Genomic DNA, 24,543 nt, shown 5'->3' with positions numbered 1-24,543 from the left:
ATAAGAGACCATTGTGTTTTGATTGAGCCTACATTTTGATCGCGGGTTGTGCCTTTAAAGATCGGTTAATTTAGGGTGGGTGGGATGTTTCTTTCTTTCTTTTTTTCTTTTTTCTCCCCCTTTTTATTCCAGCTGGAAAAAAACCCACTGCTTTTGAAATGCCCACTCCAAAGTTCCTCATTCCTGTCTGCCCTTAAGTCCAGCTCCACTCTGTGCGCCCTGCGCGTAAAAGCGACCACAAGCAACATGAGCGACGTTGAGGATGCAACCGCCTTCCTCGGGGAGTGGGGAGGTTTCCAGCAGCAAGTTTTTTTCCTCCTCTGTCTGACCGTCATTCCCAACGGTTTCACCGGCCTGTCCATCGTGTTCATCGCCGACACGCCGCCCCACCGCTGCCTCATCCCCGCGCACGTCAACCTCACCGCCGCCTGGAGGAACAGCAGTATCCCGCTGGAGGAGGAGAGCCACAGCGGCGCTCTGGTGCCCAGCAAGTGCTCCAGATACAAACTCGAAGATGTGCAAAGTTTCTCGGACAGAGGCTTGCTGCCCGGCGTTGATGTTAATATGTCTAATGTGGCTACGGAGCGCTGCTTGGACGGGTGGGAGTACGACCGGAGTGTGTACATCTCTACCATCACAACTGAGGTACCTGCGCTGCTCCTCAGCTGCTTTCGTGACGACTTTACAGCCTGTTGCTGGAGTTACTGTCAACAGGAAGTGTGCTGGTTCAAAGGATAATGTGCCTCTTTGAACATAACTTAAGATCAAATTTGATTATTTCATCTCAGAAGAGAGTTTATATTCTCCAGACACACAAAAAAATGTCCTGAATATTTGCAGATATCACCCTCTGAAAACTTGCATATTAAATCTTTGCATATGATCATTAAGGGGGTTTAAAATTGTGTGTCCACCCTCATTGGATGCATGTTTGAACATACAAATTAGGGTCTGAACGATATGTTGTTAAGCCGATATTGGCCGATCGTAAATGTATCGGTATTGGCGTATGTGTGCCGATATGAGACCACATCTCAGGATTATTAGGTAGTAAAGGATGCTAGGGATAATGTATAATTCCCAGTGAAGATCACACTTTAGGGACCTTTGCCAAAATAATGTGTGTTTATGTATAGATCCTGTGTGTACAAGAATATCGTCTGATTTATCGATACCAGAATTTTTTTGCTCCCCAATATCGGTGTCAGCGCCGCCCCCCAAAAATTGCTTATCGGTCGGGCTCTGAAAAAGCAAGTGAAAAAGATGACAAATTAGGAAATCACCTTGTTGTGTCCCGGTGGACATTGGTTCAGGGCACTTTAAAATAAAAACACAATTTCTTAAAGGTGCAATGTCAGAATCGGCCACCAAATTCATACTCAAAACACATAGGGGGCAGCATATCACCAGAGTTATTGCCATAACTGTATAGCTCACGGATCGGGGCTAGCTGGTTAGCATGCTAACTTCAGCAGATATTCATGCAACATAGAGATAGACATCACAATGTCAAAACTATTTATTTACATTCAGTTGATAATTGTAGTTATTTTTTGAATGATGTCAACTACAAACTCTTACGTATTGTCTCTTTAAAGTGCATGACATCCACTACACAACTAAGCTGTCAAACAAAACAAAAATATAATATGCACAAGATACAAATCAAATGGAAAACAGTTTATTTTCTCTTTTGGGAGAAAAAGAGAGAATGTATATTTCTTCACACATACACACATGCACACTATATACAGCGATTGTAACTGCTGTTTGGTTTATTAAAGCCTTGCTGTCATTTTAGCTAACTCCTTAGCAATCCCCTCCCTCCTCTCAACAAATGTTTTCACTTACAGCAGCTTTAAAAGACAGGGCTTAGATTTGTTCATGTATTGACTTCACAGCCACTACAACTTAAAGAAAAACTGTGTGACAGTATTAAACCTGCTAACGTACGGAAAATGGCGCCGTTAGGGGCTAACAGTGACATTATGTCAGCACGCTGGCGTGAAGTTAAACAAATAGGCCCACAGCTCTAATGTCAAAAACATTACACAAGTGTAATTTTCATATCATAATATAAGCCAATTTGACTTATCATAACACTTAGTGACCCAGAGATCTCCCTCTTCTTAGAAGCAGAGCACGTCCCAAGCACAGCAGCCAGGAGGCCTTTTTTTTTGGACAACACTGACATTGTCGTTTCCATTTAATTCCCCATGACTCTGTCAATAGATCAGATCCAGACCCTCTCAAACCCTGCCAATTTCAAGAGCTCATTTGATCTATGAATCACGCAAGTGAATTGTTTGGATCAACGAAAAAATAAAACCGCTGATATCCAGTGAAACACCAGAGAAATTTGGAAAATGGCTCGAAATTTGAGTGGTTAAGTTAAAAAAACAGAGCAAAACAGTTTAAATAAATTGATACACACTTTATTTTCTATAACTGTTTTTTCTTGTCAAGAAATTCCAACATCAAGACTCACACTTGTTGTGTACTTAATGTACTCGATGACCTTGATGTGTGTGTGTGTGTGTGTGTGTGTGTGTGTGTGTGTGTGTGTGTGTGTGTGTGTGTGTGTGTGTGTTCTTGCAGTGGGACCTGGTGTGTGATGACAGGTGGAAGAACCCGTTGACCTCCTCTCTCTACTTCTGTGGAGTTCTCACTGGCTCCTTCATTTCGGGACAGTTCTCTGACAGGTCATGGACAAGATGAGCTCAATTGTTTTCAAAATGCACACATCACTCAACACGTATTTAGTTTTCTGCCAAAACCCAAAGAATCCATGCATGTGGCAAGCTAGTCTGTACCAGTAACTACAAGTTTAACAATGACAAAAATCTGAGTGTGGAGTGGGAAAGAAGTGAGGTTACCGGACCTCTGCAGCCTGCTCACCGACGCTTGAGGCTAGCAGCTGGAGGCTACCATAGCTGCTACAAGCATGCAAAGATTTATAATAGAATGCACATAGTTTCCCCTGCTGGCCCCGTCTGCAAGTTCCCACTCTGCTCGTAGACTTTATGTTGTGATGACGTCACAACTTTTTAAATCGCTTTCCAAATATAACAATAAATCATAACAGAGAGAGCCGTTAACTGACCTTGTTAACAGTCCAAGGTGTCCTGCAAACCTGGAAATCGGTTAGCATTTTTTCACATCCTGTTCCCTCATCTCAAAGCGTATGAGTTTTTTTAATTGGTTTTTCGGTTAAATGCCTGAAATAAGGTCTTTGGTTACCGCAGTCTTAAGATATTTATATCGTTTGCTCTACAACATAAAATACATCATTAAATGTCCCACAATTTAATTATAAAGCACTTGCGTGTCGGCGGTTGCTAAGAAGTGGCTAAATGAGATTACAGAAGTTGTCACAGAAGTTAAACGTCATCATGCCGAACACGAACACTCATCTACTCACTAGTTCGTCTTTACAGGACAGTAAAGTAATTGTCTAGTAAGACGCTTAGTGGTTGTGACGTCTAAGTCATGCGACCACAACGTAGTCTGTTTATAGCCTGACATTAGCTTTTTACTTCTAGCACTACATCTACACAGCATGCTTACATCTGTGCGTTGTATCATTTTCAGGTATGGGAGAAAAATAGTGTTGTGTGTTACCGTGGCCCTCCAGACAGTGTTTGCGTTCATCCAGGTCTTCGCTTCATCCTGGGTCGTGTTCTGCGCCATCTACTTTCTTGTTGGGATGGCACTCATCTCCACTTATGTGACTGCGTTTGTGCTAGGTACCTCTGTACTACTCTACTCATTGATTCTCAGATGTAGTTAGTTGCTTGACTGTGCAAGACTGTGTAGTTCATTCCTTGTGTTACCCCCCTCAGGAACAGAGATATTGGGCCCACGTGTTCGGACCATTTACTCCACCGCAGGTGTAAGTCTTTTCTTTGCCGGGGGCTACATGCTGCTGCCGGTGTTTGCTTACTTCGTCAGAGACTGGAGGATGCTTCGCTTAGGCCTGGCCCTGCCCGGCCTCCTCTATGTGCCTCTCTGGTGGTAGGTGGGTGTGTGTTTGTCTGTGTGGGTTCTTTCTCCTTCTTTTTTTTAAGTATTTAGCCTGGGTGATCACTCACATCTCATGTCATACGTGCTTTTTATCAGGTTTTTAGAGTTTTAACATCTGTCCAGGGATAACAGATGAAATCCAGTTTTAACTGTCAATCAATCAACCAATAAGCATAGTTCCTGCAAAAATAACTACACCAGGAGTGCCCAAAAAACTGAAAACTGAAACTTAATAGTGGGCAACGAGCCACGAGAAAACATGCTTTTTGGAAAATGCTGGATGCCAAGTTACCTTAATTGACAGACCTCCTGCACAAAGTGTCACGCTGCTCTGCTAAAATGTGTAAATAATAATAATGACAATGCTAACAGTCAAGTTCATCTTTAACTTTGTTTGCTTTATGTTTTGTTTGCTTTTTTTGGCAGATGAATTACACTCAAAATATGTTGTGTAGGGAGGGGAAGAGAGACCGTTATCATAACAGCACGTAACCTGCAAGTGTAAAAAAGAACAATTACACTCAATGGATTTTTTCTGTTTTGTGTATTATTGACACCATATCAATTTTTAATGTGTAAATATCACAATTATTGTCACTCCTCAAGTATAACTTAGGCATCCAACATATTTAAAGAGCATTTTTGCATCAAAAAAATAATAGAAAGGTATTATAGTACTACTTTTTTTCGTAATTTTACTGATAAAATAATTGGGCAGATTAGTTGATAATGTCATAAATTGATTAAATTATCACTGATTGCACCAGTGCAACCACAACAGCGTCAGCTCGTTGAAGACTTTGCACGGAGGCGCTTGTTTTAGTACGTAAGGAATCAAAATAAGTAAAAAGAAAAGCCTCAGTCGATTGAACCTCTGTGTCTCACTGTTGTTAAATCACGCAGGTACATCCCAGAGTCTCCTCGCTGGCTGCTCTCTCAGGGAAGAGTTGAAGAGGCAGAGGCCGTAATAAGAGCTGCTGCCAAGAGGAACAATATTGAGTCCCCACCGGTCATCTTTGGTTCTTTGAAGGTGAGATCTCACCATAAAACTTCTGTACTGTAAGTGCATAAACACCAATGCACTGGGCAATTTAATGACTTGTGGTAACCAGATGTAAGTATACAGTATAGTGGTATATACACGTATAGGTATAAACTAGGGTTGGGTAGGTTACTCCGTTGATATGCTTCCCTCTATTTGTTTGGAGTGTGAATTTGGTGGTCATTTCTTACATGTTGTACCTTTCAAAAAACAGGTCATACCTGTTTTCCTGCTGATTAGGGTTTTCTTTAGATCAGCATCTTTCCATCCCAGATAGGGAGAGACAACGAGGAGTGACCCTCTCATGGTTCACTGCTCAGTTTGATGTAATCATTTACTTTTCTGCACAGGGGTGTGCACTAATCTGGATGACAGCTGACTGAGACTGTGCCAAGATTTGACCTTCTTTGACCCATGAACTTTCCTTCAGAAACTAAACTGCCGCATCCATGACTTTACTCATTGCAGATGCACATTATCCTGCATGTTCCTCCTGGACTCTCTGCTTGGGCCAGAAAGTGTTGGTTTGTTAAATCAGTTTCAGCAATTCATGTTATACACAAATCCAGGGAAGCAGCAGAATTAGACAAGTTGCCATAAGTGTGATGGCGTTTCCCTACAATAGCTGTACATTTTCATGCGATCTGTTCTAAGAGGTGAACAATTTTCTTCGTTCACCTTTACTTTCTATGTAACATTACAATAGACAATGATGCCTCGTGAACCAGACAGAGCCTTCAAGCCTTTACTTAATTACTACTATCTGGCGGTACACACAAATCGATTGCCTCATTCATCTATACAATTCACTCAGCAGTCCAGCTCTGTGTTTATGCATGCATCTCCTCGGTGTTGCCATATTGCTGCATGTGTAACCACTACTTTGCACCACTAATCTTTCTTTTGCCTCTTCTTGCTCAGTCCTGAAATCTGGCAGTAGACTTGAGGAGATGGTGTTGTTGTTGCCGGTCATTTTTGGCACATGGCGAAGATTTGAATTCTTCTTTTTGGCAGTCTTTTTGTATTGCTACATCTTGAAACTTTTCCATTTTGTTTGGGAAATCTTACAAATATAAAGTGGTAGCGCTGCCAACAGCAGCTGCACAGAGAAAAAACTAAATGTGAACAGGGTGAAGGTACTGATAACGACAACAATATTTGTGAGTTAAAAATCCAATAATAGTACGGTTGTAATTTTGACTTGTTTTTGAAAGAATGTGTTACCTCACTAGTTTTTTCTTGTGGACAAACAATGTAACAGTGACACTTTTCCTGAAATCACCCTAAACGCTACAGTAGTTTCTGTGCTACAGTTTTTCATCACTTATCTGGTTAGGTTATGTTACTTTTTGAAAATCCTCATGTAACCTATAACAAGTTCATACAAAATGTACTATAACCAGAAACTGAGGTTAGGTTACCAGACATATTTTACATACCAGTTTAGCAGCTGCTTCTGTGAAAAACAAGACAATGCTGGCTCATATAGCCTACAGTGCACCATGTTTCAACATGGTGACTAATGAGCCAGAGGTCGCCCTCTCTGCTCTGGCTATGAGAGACAGAAAGGTAGGACTGCATCAGGGATTTTTTGTTTTGTTTTGTTTTTAGTGGCAACAAAAGGAACAGGAAAACATGGTGAGATTCGTACAGTAGTGGAACACATCAGGTTACTTGTTACCACAAAAAAGTAATCAGTAATTAAAGTCATTGAAGTTACATCCGACACTGCTTATCAATCTAGCTCATCTCTCAATTATTATCAGCATTTTTCCCTCAGTTCTTCATTAGACATTGAACTTTTGCCTCCATCAGTCCTCATCCTGCCGTTTTTGGTACGGTATGTGTGCACACGTGCACATGCATGTGCTCACTCAGCAAGTGTCCATGCATTCACAAGCCTCTCTCTAATGAAATTATTTCCAGACTGATGGCTTTGCTTACTAAGTGTTTGTTGTTCCACATGCTCCGCTCCCCACAGAAAGAACTTCAATCTGAGGGGAGGAGAGCCCACAACATCTGTGACCTGCTCCGCTCTCGAAACATCCGCTGGATCTCTGTCACGCTGTGGCTGGTCTGGTGAGTCCCTGCTGTCCCTGCCTGACCTCCACATTCAGTACAGTGACCCCGTCATGTACTGTACACACGCTGTTACAAACACACATACATGCACGCACAGTTTCAGCCTGTTCATGCGTCACCTTCGACCGCGTCAGCTCCATTTCACTAACAACACTTAATGACCTGTCAGGTGCTGTGAAGAGCTGCAACTGAGGCCAAAATCTGTTTTATGTAACTGCACAGTATGTCTCTACTGTCCCTGTGCTCACCTCTGAGAGTCCGGAAACAGTTCGATTTTTTTTTTAAAGAAAAAAGTTGTTAGTCGATCAGAGCAGATGGATAAACGTGAAGTTGTATGTAGTTTTTTTTTTTTCAACAGTTGAAGGACTTACCAACTTTTAACAGTTCAACTCATCCCTCACGATAGCTCAGTTAAATGCTGTATAAACCTCTCTGCTAATTGCATTTACAGTTAAAACACAGTCCGTTTATTATGGAGAAGGCGGCACACATGTTGTCAATCAGATCAGGCAGAGGAATCAGAATCAGCAGGCAGAAAAGGCAGCCAATGGTCAGATGACTAAACGCACAAAACACAAAGACACACACAAGACATCAAGGCAAACTGGCACAGAGGGACGGGAACTCAGAGACTAAAGGCTGCATCCGAATATTGGGACTTCACTGGTCTTGCAGACTCGCAGAATTTGTGGGCACATTTGCAGGAAGTCCGTGAGTGCTGAGGGGTTGTCCAAACCCACAACTCATCCAGTCCACAAGGGCCCACAAGAGGACTTTCTACAGACTTCCAGAGAGTAAGATTGAGGCGCGGACTTCACCGGACTTCACTGATATAATTATCGCAATACAGACGTGAACACATAAAACTTTTTATGAATGGTAAAAAAAAAAAATTTAGCTGATACTGATAGCCGATAATAATTTCACATTTTTGTATTTTAAAAATATGTTCATAACCTGTAGTTTATTGTAGTTTAGCACCCCTGAGGGTAAAAAGGCGAAGATGTAGGAGGCAAAGATGGCTCATTTATTATTCATAGCTCTAATAAGATTTATTGTGTTATTGTTATTGTGTCTCTCTGAACACTTGCGGCACACGTATTGCCAGTTACAATTGTGTTGTCTTCCTCTGAACTTGAAAAACGACGCTCATTCCAGTGACGACATGTGTGCAGCAGCTCTTTGTCATGAACACAACAACAGCATTGTTGTTGTTCTTCTTCTTCTCTGTGTTTATTGGTGGCTGGCCAACCAACCTTAAAGGTGCATACCGCCATATACAGTCTGTAAAGGCTGCACTTGTTAAGTAAACTAAACTATTTATCGGCTATAATTTCATTATCTGCCGTAAATCATGCATCCCTAATAAATGGCTAAAACAATTACTTTGTTATAATGTTACTTGAATCGTGCAGGCTGCAAATAATCTTCAACCACATCATAATACAGAAATATTTAGAGGTTATCAAACATGTTTTTAGTTTTGATTTATGCTCAACAATTGTCTCCACAGGAACACCTTGACCATCGCCTACTTCGCTCTTTCCCTGAACACGGCGAACCTTCACGGCGACGCGTACTTCAACTGTTTCCTGTCGGCGGTGGTGGAGATTCCAGCCTACTTTTTGTCGTGGGTTATGTTTCGCTGGTGTTCCAGACGACTGAGTCTTTTCTCAACCCTCTTCATGGGAGGATTGTTCCTACTCTTCATACAGCTCGTACCAACAAGTATGACCAACTTTTCAGACATTTCTCATTTCAGTTCAAGCTGAATGTATTTGAATGGTCAGCGCATATAACCCAAAACAATGCAATGCTGTCTTCCCTATAGACCTGATCTATGTAGCCATATCACTCGAGATGATGGGGAAGTTTGCCGTGACGACAGCATTTGCTCTCGCGTACGCATACACAGCAGAAGTCTACCCGACTGTACTGAGGAATACGGCTGTGGGCGCCTGCTCCATGGCCTCCAGGATAGGCAGCATCACTGCCCCATACTTCATTTACCTAAGTAAGGATGAGCTTACCTCTGCCTCAAGTACACTATTTTCAGCCTGTTGAACACTATGGGATAAATGTAAGCTTGACAGAATTTATGTCCAGCTCTTTCTTCTGCTTCAGTTTGCACAAAGCATGAAAGAGCAATTCAAATGTGTGTTCTTACCTAACTGATCAACCCACATTAACTACTTTACTTACTATACTGTTCTTTGTCTTGTTCTCCTTTTTATTTTTCCTGGCCCCTCAACCTCAATGGGCCTCATGCAAAAACCACTCACTGAAATACAGATTTGTTCTTCAGTTGCACAAACAATTCATTCAAGAGAATTTATGGCTTTCACCAGTTTTCTCTTAAATACAAACAGTTTCATGAGTGTTGCAGTACAGTCACGAAAGTACTTGGCTTTTATGGCTTGTGGCTTGGCAGTTGAATGTGAGGTTTATTTATTTCGACACAGCAATTTATAAAGCACACTTATTGTTTGGCTTTTTATGCTGGTCTCTGTACAGGATAATCTTTATTAACCCGTTTTGTAGCCCACAAAACATTTCTGGAGCCTCAAAGCAAAACAGCCTTGCAGCATTCTCCCAAACAACTGAAGAAGATGGGGACCTGTTTTAAAACGTAACATACGTCCACCCGTCGTAGGCCAATTCTCCGGAAGCCTAAGATACCAAATTGATTTGAAAAGACATTATTTACACCCTTGTTTAAAATGAATTTTAAAATTACTTATTGCACCTTTAAGTAGTCTGGTAGTTTAAGGGTGGTTATTGTCCAAAGCAGAAATAAATACCCATCAAACACACAGCTGGAGAAAAGCGGGTTTTTTATTATCATAAATTATGTCGAACTCAAACATCAGAGCAACAGCAAAATACAGAGAACAACACGATGACAAGTTGTTGACATGTTGTTTGATCAGTTCTCCCCATGAATCTAACTGGCAGATCTTACAGGTCTTGAGATGCGGTGGAAGCTCAAAGAGAATTGCACAAAAGAGACTTTTGATTCCAAGTTTATTTCCTCTGGGACAATTTTGGCCGAAAAAGGAAAAACATGTGATACATCACTACTTTAATTTTCTCATGCGTGGTGTTGAAAGAATGGAATGATTAGGACACACTGTTAGAGGGTAACTCCTCCAATTTTACAAATAGAAGAGGAGGCTGCATGTGATCTGATAAATTGCCTCCAGTGATGTCACCCAGTGGCTAAGTTGCATTGTGGGTAATGTAGGCATCGGGTTTTGAAAAGACAGTCCACTGGTCTGCACTTTGATAACACTGTCGGTCATTATGGACATTTTGAAATTCCACGTATGCTTCTTCCTTTTCAATATATATATATATAGTATATCCCATATATTCATATTTATGAATAGTACATTCATGCTTGTATCCTCAATTTTTATTTATTTTTATATATCTTTTTTAAAGTTCACTACTACACGCCATGTGTGTATTACATCAATGGATGCAGTTATTATGTGCAATTACCTACCTTGGTATTATCTGTAAGTACAAGGCAAATAGTGTATATAGTAGTATATAGTGTATATAGTCTTATTATTATTATTATTATCTTTATTATTATTATTATTATTACTTTTTTACTTGTCTTTATGTTATTCTATTGTTGTCCTGCTTGTTCTGTTTTACATTTTTATCAATAACTCAGTCACTGTTTGTTCTTTTCCCTCTGCCTATAAATCTTAAACTGTTGTAACACGTGAATTTCCCCGCTGACAGATTAATAAAATATTATCTTCAGCCAGCCTTCAACAACCACAGCAATGATCCGGTTGGATCAACAACCCACAAGTGGCCCTAACAACTCTGTAAGGACACTCCCACACAGAGTTTAAAAGCCTGCAACTCCCCTCCGGTTAGTTAGAACTAAAGAAGCCTCTTGGATGAGAGGTGAAACGTCTTCAAGAAACTGAAACACATCCAGTTGCCTACGATACAGCTCTTAGAAATGCCACTTAACCACTGAGCTTAGATACAATTTAGATCAAAATTGGTGGAGTTACCCTTTCAGAAAAGCTGTTTCCCTCCTGATTCCTGACTTGCACTAACACTGTTACACTGAAAGAGGCAAACAACAAGCTGGTGCCTCCACAGAAACAAAACAAGAACAAAACTCGCTAGAGCAAGAACAAAAAAGCAGACTTAATTAGCACTCAGATCAGACGGACCAGCCTGCAGAAAATCCAGAAGCTTTCAGTTAAAATTTAGACGCTGCTTTTAAATGGATTGGATTTAAACTACTGATGCAGCCACATCAAACTCCTTCAAGTCTTTCCAACTTTTGTGTTTAGCTTCGCTGCGGTACCGTTGTAGCAGGGGATGTTTTTCAATGTCTCTTCCTTTGATGTGTTGCCACAGGAAGCTATTCCATTTCACTGCCTTACATCCTCATGGGAAGCCTCACAGCTCTGTCGGGGTTGCTGAGTCTCCTGCTGCCTGAGAGCTATGGAATGCCCCTGCCTGACACCATCACTCACATGCAACACTTCCCCGGGTAAGAGTACACCAAGTATCCAGACGCTAAACAACGTTACTGTAGATTTGGATTGGTCATTAGGTTTTTTTTTCTATTTTTGTACAGTTCTCCGTTTTAGCGTAGTGTCAGTAAGGTCATCTACATTTGAGTGTTTCATTTATCGACTTTGAATTTGAATTGAGTCGGTATTACATGTAGACAAGACAGTTTTATGTCTTGTCTGTGTGGGTGTTGTTCCTAGATAACATCATGCCAGAACCATTACTGTAACAGCCCAATCACGCTGTTATGATATGACATTGTTATACTGCTCATGTATCTTTTTTACGGTTAAATAACTTATTGTTTTCCGTTTTTTTTCCAATGTTTGTTGCAGTTTGGTTCGGTTTGAGAATGAAAACACTAAACACAGGTTCAGGCAGCAAAAACACTCCATGAGGTTTAGGAAAAGATGGTGTGGGTAAAAAAATAAACCCTTTCACAACATTAAACGCGTATTTGAAAGTATAACTCATCTCGTGGCCATATTTTCAGAGGTGGCAAAAGTACACACATTCTTCACTCAAGTAGAAGTACAGATACTTGTGTAAAGGACTCTGGTAAAAGTAGAAGTATTTATTCAACTTCTTTACTTGGGTAAAAGTAATAAAGTACAGGCTCTGAAATGTACTCAGAGTATAAAAGTAAATAGTATCCTTCTAAAGGACATTTCTACCAGCGATTTCTGTGCAAAGCTAACTGAACCTCACGTCATATCATGATAATTCGATGACTAATAAACTTAAAGGTAGAACCAGTAGGATTTGTCTGATCTCTTTGTAAACACACCACAAATATAGTTGATTGTTGAGTTTCATTCCCACGTCAAATGGTGAATGAATGGGTTGGTGAAGCGTCCTGAGCACGGTAACAAAGTGAGAAAATATGAAAATCCAGGCAGAGGAAATGCAGGTTCTCTGCAGATACAAGACACTAACACACCTTTTCTCCCCATTCCAGTCTCCCTCTCTGTCTGTTTCCGTCCTCTTACGTCTTTTAAGTCGCTTCGTATCGCTACGCACGCCTTTGCGAGAGATGCACTGATGGACTCTGTCCTGTGATGTTGGGAAGGCGCCATGCAATGAGGCAGAATAAAAAAAAAAAACAATAATTCCCCTCAAGTACATTCAAACAAAAGTAACGAGCCTGTTTTGAAAATGTAAGGAGGACAAAGTTCAGATATTTGTGTTAAAATGTAGGGAGGGAAAGTCAAAAGTCAAGTCAAAATAAATACTCAAGTAAAGTACAAATACCTGAAAATCTACTTATATACAGTAACAAGGTATTTGTTCTTTGTTACTTCCCACCTCTGCATATTTTTCCAGTCTTTTTCTCTGAGTCACAAGGCTATGACATTACAACAACGTGATTGGTCAGTTGCCATGATGGTCCAGGAACAACACCAACATGGCGATGTCTGATTGTGCATCCCTGTGTAAATGTAATGTAGGACAAAACAAGTGCATGGACTTTTTGTTTTTCTCTCATAATACATCATTAATTTGTTTGTTCAAGGGCCAGATGTGATTAACTTTACTTTGTGCTCACAAAGCATTTGTCTTTTGATCGTAAAGCTCAACTGACCATAAAAACATGAGGTTATAACCGCTCAATGAGTAACTACTGGCAGATCCAAAATCACTTTTACATGCCCTCATCTTACTTGCTTTGTATCTGCATGCAGGCCTTAACATTAAATACATACATTGCTGCCTTTCAACAGAGCCAGGCTAGCTGATTCCTGTCTTTGCGCTAAGCTAAGCTAATCTAAATTGTTGCAGACTGTAGCTTCATATTTAATGTACAGATATAAGAGTGGTATTGATCATCTCATGTAATTTAACACCAGGAAGCGACACTTGTTTCTCAAACGTCTTAATCTGTTTCTTTAAATAGATTAAGAAGTGCTTTGAGTCTTGAATATGAATATTTAACTAAGCATGTAGAGTATGGTGCAACTCATCTATTGCTCTCAATAGATGTTTTAGACATATTACTTGTAATTTTTACAGAAGTTTAAACTTGGTGTCACCGATTTTTAAAAGATGCTCTACCTCCTCCTCTTTTGGGCCCAGCTGGTGACGCTTTAAGTGCCTGCCAAGTCACCTACATTTAGTGTAAAAATGGGCACTGACAGCGTTGTTCTATGTACTGTTAATCATGGTGGAAACTGTCACTGTGTTTTTTTTCTCTAGATGTTGTCAGAAGACACCTTACACACTCACGCACACAGAGGAAAAGGAAAACAAAGCTGAAAGGAAGTCTCCAGTTGTCCCCTGAACAAGGAGCAGCACTGACATCGGCCTTGAGGCGAATAACTGGACAAAAATCTTGCCTCTGTCCATGTTGGCACTGTGTGTGTGAAATGATGCGACTTCAACAGGACGAAGGAACATCACAGTTATTCAAATAATATAATTATGCTTTAAAATAGCCTGTCAAAGATGAAGTGAAAGTCAAAATACTGTGAATTGCAGCATGTAACAATTTTATGTTTAGTGACAGACATCATGCACTTGAGCTGGCATGAACTCTACAAGTTTACCAAAAAAGAAAACAACTGATGAATCCTGTTATCCCAGCATGGTTTGACAGAAAGCTCTTTGGAACACTGTCAAATCATGCTGGGATAACATGAGTCACCAGGTTTTGTGCAAACTTGTAGAGTTATGTGCATGCAAAAGGGGGAAAAACAAACAAACACGAAGATATTCAGAAATTCTTGGATTTTATTTTTTTAAAGATTCAACTTTTCACTCACATTTTAACGCCGATATTATCATATCTACTGAAAAATAACATAACATTCGGGAAAAAAAAGAAAGATTGAAGTATCTTGACTAGTGGTCTCAGTGTTTTTTACCCCACTGTACAAAGTTTGTAATATTTTGATACCAATTTAATCAGAACCAGTGGCCACATGTAGGGTTTTATGGCACAAATGCACCCATAGCTTCACATTTCACACTTAATTTGTGAATATTTCGTATAGACCTTTGTGATTTAAGATAGCATGCACAGAGTCCAGGCACAAGTAGGAGTATGTAAGTACTCGGCAAGCTTTATTTTCTTTGAATTCACTTCTGACAAAAAGGTCATGTAATGTCATTAAATATAATTGCACCGATTGACTGATTGACGGTTGTTACGACCCCAACTGAGGTCTAACACAAGACAAAACAACAAGTTGTAGTTTAAAGGAGGGTAAATTTATTAATTAAACAGCAAACAAACAGGGGGAAAAAAAAGCCTAAACAATCAAACAAACAAATAAACTGATGGGCCGGCCAAAATAAACAAAAGAAGAGCAGCCACCCAAACTAACCCACCAGTGCCATCAGAGCTGGGGGCTAACCCTCTACCCTAATTAAACCTAATAGAAACAAAGCCACGAAAACTAGACTACCGCACCCATCAGATAAACATAAAACAAAACTTAATACCACAGCCAGCCTCCAGACTGACTGACTGACTGACTGGTCCGCATCAGGTTGAAAGGAGTGAGAGCGAGAGACAAGAGCCTAGTGCCCTCCCTTTCTTATTGGCCATCCTTAATCAGCCAAACCACCATCACCTGGAAAATCAGGAGGCCAAGCATCAGCCATAGCGACACATCCTGGCCAGCAGAGGGGGAGCATATAACAACAGTTAACAGTAGGAATGGTACTCAAAAACAGTATTTATTACAAATTCATTCATGCAAGTGAAGTTTTAGACAATCAGAGCCGACTTTCCACAGCAATCACGGGTTTTGAATGTTCCTCTCGAGTGGTGAATGGGCACGTTATGCTGTTGGGACAAAGAAAACACACAAACAAACAAAATACAATTTTAGCACTTGAATATTTTTTCACTGCTACCAAAATTCATTAATATCATCATGGAAAGTTCACTGCAAAGACTGATGCCACCATTGTCACATCCTCACAGAGTGATGATATTGATTGTTTTTGGTGTTTAATATTAAAATAAATAATCTGTGACATTTTGTGTTGTTGTTGTTTTGGTATTTCTATGTGGGGAAAAAATCTTAGGCCTGTACTTACAGCAGTATATTACCACTGTGACACCAACATTAGTGAATATAAGCAGGTCTTTTAAACGCGGGTAAACATGCTCAAAATAGGCATTTGACTTTTTTACATTGCTATTGCCTTTTTTTCTTGTGTGTCACGTATGTCATCACGAATGCGCAGCAGTGAGCAGTAGAAAGCAGCAGATCACATAGCTCATCAGACTATATCCAGAGACGTTAAAACATGTTTTAAAAAGTCTTAATCAATACAATTCTGAGTTAGACACAGTTTTTTTCTGGAGTTGATAATGGAAGCCACTAAGGAGAGTCTTGCCTTCAAGCTCAGCACCGACTGAATGATGTTCAAGTGCTGCTTGAACAGAGATGGATGAAAAAGTATTAACAAGCAGCCTTAACCTCAACACACGTCATGGCATTGCATCTGAAAAGGGGAGTAAATTAGCGTGTTCACCGGTGTGTTTTCATCACAGCCGATCAAAGCTGGAGCCGATAAATACCCATGACTACTGCAGAGTCATTTGACGCAGGAGTAATTTAGGACTGAAACGTGGTCCAAACGTCAATCCTCAAGGGGGCAATATAGAGCTACTCAGAGCGTTTCCATTGTCACAGCAGTAAACAAACATTGTGTCTTTGGAGGAATGTGATCTGCTGTGTCTACTGCATATATGGAAGAGGAAAAGAAAAAGAGAAGGGAGCAGGTGACAAAGTGTCAGAAATATGCTGATGCATACAGATATGTTCAGCTAGAGCTTCAAACTGGTAACTAGTTGTTTACAACTGACCTTTGAGTTCAGATGTCAGATAAAACCATAAACCATAAAAACAGAACCATAATCTCTTCAGAGAAAGAACCAGGGCTGTGATTTGGGCTAATCACGCAGGCCTATTATGTATAATACAGCCCCGAAGATGAATCTACACTGGCTGTGCGTGGTCTGTGACAACTGACTAATTATAGACTTTTTTGATGGTAGATATGCTTTAAAACAATTTATAAATCCACGTAAAAGTTAAGAGTTTAAATCACCATTGTTGTCACAGTTGTTACGTTTCAGATCCAAACATGGGGACTTTAAAACATAAACAGATCATTTATAATTTATGAAATACACTAATATTGACATTAAATGAGCTTATGAAGATGTATGTGTTCCTTTAGGAACTCACCTTTTTGTCTTATGCATCTGTTGAATGGTTTGAGGTAGAGGTTGTCTGAAACTCTCTGGCAGGAAAAAAGCAGCAAAGGCAGACACAGCAGCCAGAGTCCCAAGTATAATCTGAGGCAGGTACTTAAAGTATAAACCTGTACAAGGAGAAAGGAAAATTAAGTCCTTTGTTAGGATAAATCCTGGTTAAACAAATATTAGTCATTACAATTACCAGTTGACTCACCCAGCTTTAACAAAAAAGGTGTAATGCAGGATCCCACTCTGGAAACTGTGCAACATGTCCCTGTCGCTGTGTTCCTGAGGACCGTTGGGTAAAGTTCTGCTGTGTAGGCATACATCAGGGTTGTACCGGCAGAGACAGCAAATTTACCCAGCAGCTCCAGAGCAAGAGACAGATGTGATAGACCTGAAAAGAAAGAAATGGTTTGTCGAGGAACAAAAGAAGAAAGTCTGTCACTGTATGATCCATTTTGCAGCAGATTAAATGAATTGTACTGATTGTGAAGACATTTCTGCTGCCTTCACTTCTTGCAGCCATTTTATCCTCTGCCAAAGAAACTGAAGTTTTCTTCCTCTTTCAGTCTTCCTCTTATTCTTATGTAAACATTGTACAGGCTGGCAATAATCACTTACAGTACGACCCACTAGAAGTGTGTGGCGGTGTCTGTACCTGCAGAGGCCCTGCCCTCTGCCTGTATTTTCCTATTGAGACACCTCACACATTCAGGTTTCTCTTATAATTCAAAACTGCCTTTATCTCACAAACACAAACAATACATACATTACAAAAAATGTCATACTTCCTTAACACTGTGCTACTGCAACCAAATTTGGTGGACGTGCAGGTAAGATGTCTGAGTGAACATAATAAATTTGGTGCCATTTGGCCAACAGGTGGCACTAAAGCAGCATCATAGATTTAAATAGCACATAATGCTCTTGTTTGGCCCTAACCATTTTCTGCCTCTGTATATAGACTCCCATTGAAGCCTAAAACTATTTGCTTGGAAATATGACAGTCTCGTACTTTGAGGCACCAGTTGAATGGAGTAGAGTGACACTGCTTCAAGCAGCAAGATACTGATGACAGACACTCGTCGTGGAAGATATCGCTGTGCCAGCCAGCTGGAAATGTAAGCCGGTACCTCGACCGCTGCTGAGAAGAAGCAGCTGATGTAGGGATTTGCATGAAGCTGGGAAGTGTTCAGAGACAAGCCAAAGTATCCAGTATTTAGAGTGATCCTGAGAAGACAGAGATACAGAAGAGAGAGATGGCTGAAGATACATCTGCATGAAGAGGATCAGACTGAGGACTTTCTTCACGCTTCACTGCCATCAAGACAGAACAGCTTAGTGAGCAAGACATGGTTAACAGCAAACATAAATCAATAACAAAAAAACAAAAGAATAGCAAAGAAGAGATAACAAGGTGTGGTGAAATGAAAAAGGATGTTGAGGTGAAATAAACATACAGTACTTCATTCATAACAGTGATTAGTGTCTGTTCCTTCTGGGTCTCTTCCTGAGGTTCCTTCCATTTGTATCTCTGCTAAAAGAGCTTTTTTGGAAGGAAGTTGTTGCTTAGTCAAATCAAGGGTCCAAGGACAGAGGGGGTCATACACTTTACAGATTGTAATGCCCCCTAGGGCAATGTGATTTGTGATATTGGGCTATATGAATAAAATCGACTTGACTTGAATTAGTGTTGATGGGTGTTTGAACATTTACATACCAATGTTAGCTAAATATGCTGTTAAACTTGGGGAAAAATGTGCAAATAAAGAAGCATAAAATTGATCGGTCAGGTAGACAATTTCTTTATGCTAACTTTCTGTGGCACAGAGTGCCGCAAAAGTTACATTTTTTAAACATACCGGGGGCATATTCTGGACCGAAAAAACAAATAACAAACAAACAATCAAATCAGAAGGATTTTCAAAAACATATCGGAACGTGTACACAAAGTATATAGGAACAACAATGATCTTGAAGAGCAGGGTAGTCAACATAGGCTTTTTTTCAAATTATTTTAAGCTAACATTTAGTTACAACTCCCTATAGCTAACATATGTTTTCACCCATTGCAAGCAAAACTTAATTATCCCGCTTTTGTTTAAAAAGGTAAAATATGTCAGAAATAGCCACTTGTTGAATTATACTCACACCAAACAGGGGGCAGCATATCACCAGACTAAAAACTAACTGCTTTCAACTGTTGCTGCTGATAGCTAGCTAGCCCAGTTAGCTGTGCAGCTACCTTTGACCCCTACCAGGACCTTTGAACCTAGAGTGGGCTAGCTGGTTGGCATGCTAAACATTGCAATAATATGTGTCATAATGTTAAAACTGTTATTCCTCCACATTCTGTTGATAATTTAAGTGAAGTCTTAAAGTTTTCAACCAAAATTCTTACATATTGCACCTTTAAGGTGCCTCAGAAATATAACGACTCAAGTACCTGATATAGAGGTAAAACATGAGTTACTTTGAATTACTATTCAACAGTGTTTGTTTGGTAACAATCGTTTGCTATGCTAGCTAACATAAGTTAGCATCTCACCTTTGTGAGTGAGGTCTTCCACTGTTTATTCGATATCCAACATCTCTCCTTGTGCATTTTTGTCTTCAAAAAAAGCCAAGAGACATGAAACCCAACTCTAAACTTTGAGGATATCGGCTGTAAGTCAGATTTACAGGTTCCATAAGTACTGGAGGTTTACTGGAATGAATTGTGCTGACGTGTTTATAAAACATTACAATATACATGAAAATATATTGTCAAAATTAGCAACTGTTATTTAATGCCTAAGATTTACTTTGTATTTGCCGCTTGAAATGCTCAGACTGGTTGCTCACCACAACAGGCACAGGATGACAGTTGTGTTTCTGATGTTTCTTGTGCTCAGCAGGTGGAAGAAATTGTGGTGGTTCTTAGGATGTGTATTAGTCTCGTCCGCCTGCAAGACACAAAACTCACTTTGACCTGCTGTTTCTTTGGTTGGTTGGTCTATCGCTCCATAACTATGGTTCAAAATTAATCATCTCAACAACTACCAAATGGATCACCATGAAATTTGGTACAGACATTCATTTTCCCCACAAGGTCAATTGCATTAACATTGTGTGTCCTGAAGAAGTCCTGTTGGTTGCTGTGTCTGGTCCCTGCATGATTTAAGTCAAAGTAGACTTACATGAGCACTGTAATCTTCAAAGATGACCTGAGGAGCCTCAACTTTGTTGATTTTAGCAGCCTTTCTTATTATGGCCTCCGCCTCTTCCACTCTTCCCTGAGAGAGGAGCCACCGAGGAGACTCTGGGATCAACCTGCCACAGTATTCAACAGAGATGCACAAAGTTTCAGGCGGGGATCAGAGGGGCTTCTAAGACAAAGTAAGGTCAACTTAATGTGACAAATTCTCTATTACGAGTGCAACCTACCACCAGAGGGGGATGTACGCAAAGCAAGGTAGAGAGAGACCCAACAGTAGAGATTTCCAGTCTCTTAAAAAGTAAGCAAAGAGAGGTAGCAGCATGTAGCCGACAGCAAAGCCCAAAGATATACCCATGGTCGAAAATATGTCCCGCACGTTGCCAGTCAAAATCTCAGCGCCTGCACAGAAACAGAAAAAGAGAGAAAGAAATGCATATTAAGTGGTGATACAATAAAACACGTACAGTATACAAAATATATGTATATTATTCAAAAACACTGACCACTGTATAGAAGTATTATTTAATGTTACTAAAGTATAAAATGTTCACATTTACCCAGCACAAAACCAGATATGTAGTTGGATATCTGTCCCAAACCGCTCATGAAGAAGAGGATGGAGAACACCGTCCAAGAAGGTGAAAAGACTTGAACAATAGTAAAAATTGTCTGAACTGCCATGGTTGCAAAGAGAACCGGCTTTCTTCCAAACCTAAGAAAAGAATTCAATCAATGAAACAATGAAGTCTACAGGAAAGGTTGCTGAAAATGATATGTGAATGTAGAGTATCCTTACTCTATTACTATCTCATCTTCAGGAAGAATTATAAAGACTTACATTACACTGTTCACTTAAAGAACTATAAATACTAACAAGTTAACCAGTGTAAGAGGAAGAGCATTAGCAGAAAGTTTAAATGTCATTTTTCCATCCCTTGTGTTTACTTGTGAGATGGTGTTTTCGGTACCTGTCTGAGAGCTGTCCTGAGAGGAAGGATCCAAAAAGAACTCCCAGTAACAAAAGCGTGGTGGTGAACGGCTGCTTCCACTGGTCCCTGCACACCAGGTCAAACTGGAGTATGAACAAAAAAACAATTGAAAGTATAATATTTACTATTTCTGCATTAAAATGTCTGAAAAAGACTAGCCCTTTGTTATATATTTTGTTGAGTTTTGTAATTACATTATCCCAAATGTTTGCAACAAAGTTCAAACTAGGGATGTGCGACAACAGCGTGTTTGTTTCTCTGTGTTTATTGGCTGTTCACAAAATAACTGTAAAGGTACATACCACCAATTACTATGTGTAGATGCTAAACTTGTTAAGTTAACAAAAGCAATATTGCTTTGTATTATTGGCTCTATTTATTTGCTATAATTTCTCTATCTGCTGATAACCGATAATGTAAATTTTCCATTATTGGGCTGATAATTTATCTTTCCGATATATATCGTGCATCCCTAGTTCATACCCAGAGATATCCATGAGGTTACTCAAAGTAACAGTACATTTAATTAGGCCGCACCACTACTTCCAGGATATACTCATGCAAATAGTATTATCTCTCTGCCCCAAACAGCCAGCTAACTTTACTGTAAACCAGCCTTGGGCTAACAGCGCATATCGAGGGTGTTTGTGTCCGTCTGGTCAGGTTAAGGAGAATTCTCGGTGAATTCAGTAGATTCTGCTTCTCTCTCTACCTTTTCTTTTTTTTTTTTTTACAGAACATAAACGCCTGAAAACAGAGGGCTCCTCTGCAGATCCCTGCTGCAGTCAGGTTGATAAACAGGAGTGATGTTAAATCCACTTTTTGATTTCAGAAGTTCAGAAGTAATCCCTGAGGTCTGAGCAGAATCCGAAGTGACTCCGGATGTTTATTCTCTAGCTCTGAGCTGCCTAACGTTAGCTAGTGACTCTAATGTTAGCTAGTGTTAGCGATGTTAGCAACATTAACAATAGCTAGCTAGCAGTAGCAACGAACTGGCAAACACTTGAGGGGGCAATTGATCTGAACAACAGCGGTGTTGTAATGTGAATGCAATGGAATGGAGGAGATGGAATATCACATTTAGTGGCTGAATGTTATCAATACCACCTTTAAAATGCAAATATCAAACATGTTTGATATTATCGGGGCAGCCCCGATGAGTCTGTGAGCAGTTGAGGAGGCTTAAGAAGGTATCTGCACACCCCTCACATTACCAGATAATCGATGCCAAAAAGCACAGACAGCACAGAAACCTTGTGATTTCAACTGATCTGCACATTTCCCCTTTCAGCGCACACTGCTTAGTGATTTTCTCTCATTCACAAGTGTTGTTGACAGAGCCAATGAGAGGCCAATGAGAGGCAGAGTGGGGCGGTTGAAGGTGTGGAGCCATCAAACTACTGTAATTAACAGGCCACACAACTGCCAGTTCTGTGGTATTTTGGCATGGTGATATGAGCACCCACTCTCGATGGGAGACATTTCCAAGAAGACTCATTGTTAGTGTGCCATTGGTTGAGCTACCAAAAGTTGCCAACCGCTGATCTATTCCCACTAAACTATGACACATTAATGACACATTCTCACTGACTGCTGTGTCTCTATCTGTTGAAATCAACAAAAGACCATTTCTTATTAAAAACCGATCAAACGCTTCTGTTCTGAGCAAAACACTAGAAAAAAAATTTCAAATAGGTGAATGATGTCTTTTTCTATCTACAGAGCACATGCAGTGCTCTAGTCAGGTTTAATGAGTAATTATGATCCTGAGAGAGCCCTGTTGAAACAAGAAAAGAAAGAATCCTCCAGGTGTATAAGCTGTGTAACCTGTATTACTGTTGGGTTCGATTACTTTAATGGATGCAAGCTCTAAATCACACAAACACACATACAGCCTGGGTGCACACTCACCTCAGAGACTATGGTGGATTGGTAGATGTCTCTGCTGTAGCTCCATCCGTCCACACAGCCCTCCTGCTCCAGATCCGTGAGGTTGACATCCCTGCCAGGAACAAGTCCCTGAGCAGACAGATTTCTGACCACATCCAGCCTGTATCTGCTGCAACTGCTCAGCTCCTGCTTCCCGTCCACCACCTCACAGTCACAGTGACGCAAACTAGATTGGTAACATTTCCGACCACTGTACGTACTGTGCATGGTCAACAGAACCTGTACCTTCCTACCTTCACATAAACGTGGAAATTAGCAATACGGCTTTATATGCATCTTGAGGAGTCGATTTTGTACAGCAGATGCAGAAGGGGTACATACATAAACTACTCCTACTAAAAGAAATTGTAATTTAACAATAACTATTACATTTGAAGCATGAACTAAAAAAAAGTCTCACTGTAGTGATTCCACATCAGTGAATGTTTGACACTGAGGTCAAACAGTATCTAATAACATTAGAAACCAATAATAAAATTCAACTTCTGTGCATGTCTGTTGTCTGAAAAATGTATTTATGTTTGATCAATTCAACAATTAGCCTACAAACATAACCACAAATAACAAATATGAACCCTCTAAGTAAACTAAATCTATTTGAATATTAGAATAAAAAACTGTTACACATTATTAATTACCTCTGTTGGGATGGTAGCATTGCGCCAAGCTTGGCTCAGGTTGACCTCAGGAACCAGACAGTGGTGACTGGGAGTGTCAGTCAAGAAGACGGTAAAGAAAACACCAAATCCATTGGGCACTACGCTGGCACAGAGCAGGAAGAAGACAGTCTGCTGGAAACGTCCCCACTGACCCAAAAAAGCGATGGCATCATCATAATCTTTCATTGTTTCAGAGTCCTAACTGTGCCCTCCACTGTCTTTATCCAAAATCAAAAAACTGAACAGTCTGCCGCAGATGAGCCAATATGCCCAACCCCTTACTAGATAACACATGCATGCCCAAGAATAAATGAAAAGAAACAGTGTGCAAGATTTCTCAAGCAAGTTTTCACACACCTGACTGCTTTTTTTCCCCCATGAACTGAAAATAGCGCTGTATTACAGCTTTTTATGGTTGCATTTATTGTCCTTTTCCAGTTATAGATTACAAAGGTAATAAAAAGTTCAAACTTTCTCATGCAAGAACTCACTTCTGTGACAAACATGAACCTTGTAACTTTAGTTAACAGGTGACTGATTAGTATTTACAATTCCTCCACAACAACAAAAAAAAAATCATGATGGTTGGGTAAATAGTAAATAACTGTTACAGTTCAAGAAGAGTTAATGACGTTGAAGACTTTTATTATTATTACTGCTGGTGATGACTATTGTGAGTGTGTGCGTGCGTGTGTGGTTGTATGTGTGTGTGTGTGTGTGTGTGTGTGTGTGTGTGTGTGTGTGTGTGTGTGTGTGTGTGTTAAAACAAATGGGACTAGTAGTTGCTACCTGGATGATGTCCAGTTCTGTGTGAGTATGTGCATAGA

At 40.1% G+C, this 24,543-nt stretch overlaps 2 protein-coding genes across 2 annotated transcripts; one reads left to right on the top strand and one right to left on the bottom strand.

Annotated features, from left to right (window-relative positions):
- The first annotated feature begins 246 nt into the window (after positions 1–246).
- Positions 247–13,979, top strand: LOC141006673 (organic cation/carnitine transporter 2-like). Its single transcript, XM_073478900.1, has 10 exons — positions 247–645; positions 2,599–2,702; positions 3,592–3,746; positions 3,843–4,014; positions 4,927–5,053; positions 7,047–7,144; positions 8,661–8,875; positions 8,979–9,161; positions 11,543–11,678; positions 13,895–13,979. Exons 1-10 carry the CDS (start codon positions 247–249, stop codon positions 13,977–13,979), a joined length of 1,674 nt encoding a protein of 557 aa, XP_073335001.1.
- Positions 13,980–16,901: 2,922 nt separating this feature from the next.
- Positions 16,902–23,902, bottom strand: LOC141007563 (organic cation/carnitine transporter 2-like). Its single transcript, XM_073479927.1, has 10 exons — positions 23,696–23,902; positions 23,019–23,201; positions 21,087–21,190; positions 20,676–20,830; positions 20,346–20,517; positions 20,105–20,231; positions 19,764–19,864; positions 17,935–18,149; positions 17,131–17,313; positions 16,902–17,041 (listed from the first exon to the last, which is right to left on the bottom strand). The coding sequence occupies exons 1-10, from the start codon at positions 23,900–23,902 to the stop codon at positions 16,902–16,904; spliced, it is 1,587 nt and encodes a 528-aa protein (XP_073336028.1).
- Positions 23,903–24,543: the final 641 nt, after the last annotated feature.

Source organism: Pagrus major, chromosome 13 (assembly GCF_040436345.1).
Source record: "Pagrus major chromosome 13, Pma_NU_1.0".
Lineage (NCBI taxonomy): Eukaryota > Metazoa > Chordata > Actinopteri > Spariformes > Sparidae > Pagrus > Pagrus major.
The sequence above is the reverse complement of the archived record's forward strand: the minus strand, read 5'-3'. Positions and strand labels throughout refer to the sequence as shown.

What these genes read in the sequence shown, in the direction of transcription:
- LOC141006673 (XM_073478900.1), top strand. Translation starts at nt 247, where the DNA reads ATGAGCGACGTTGAGGATGCAACCGCCTTCCTCGGGGAGTGGGGAGGT. An exon ending in TGTGACTGCGTTTGTGCTAG is followed by an intron (nt 3,747 to 3,842) that starts GTACCTCTGTAC and finishes TACCCCCCTCAG; the next exon opens with GAACAGAGATATTGGGCCCA. An exon ending in CACATGCAACACTTCCCCGG is followed by an intron (nt 11,679 to 13,894) that starts GTAAGAGTACAC and finishes TTTTTTCTCTAG; the next exon opens with ATGTTGTCAGAAGACACCTT.
- LOC141007563 (XM_073479927.1), bottom strand. Translation starts at nt 23,902, where the DNA reads ATGAAAGATTATGATGATGCCATCGCTTTTTTGGGTCAGTGGGGACGT. An exon ending in GCGTACATCCCCCTCTGGTG is followed by an intron (nt 20,232 to 20,345) that starts GTAGGTTGCACT and finishes ATACTGTGGCAG; the next exon opens with GTTGATCCCAGAGTCTCCTC. An exon ending in GTCATCCTGTGCCTGTTGTG is followed by an intron (nt 18,150 to 19,763) that starts GTGAGCAACCAG and finishes CTGTCTTCTCAG; the next exon opens with GATCACTCTAAATACTGGAT.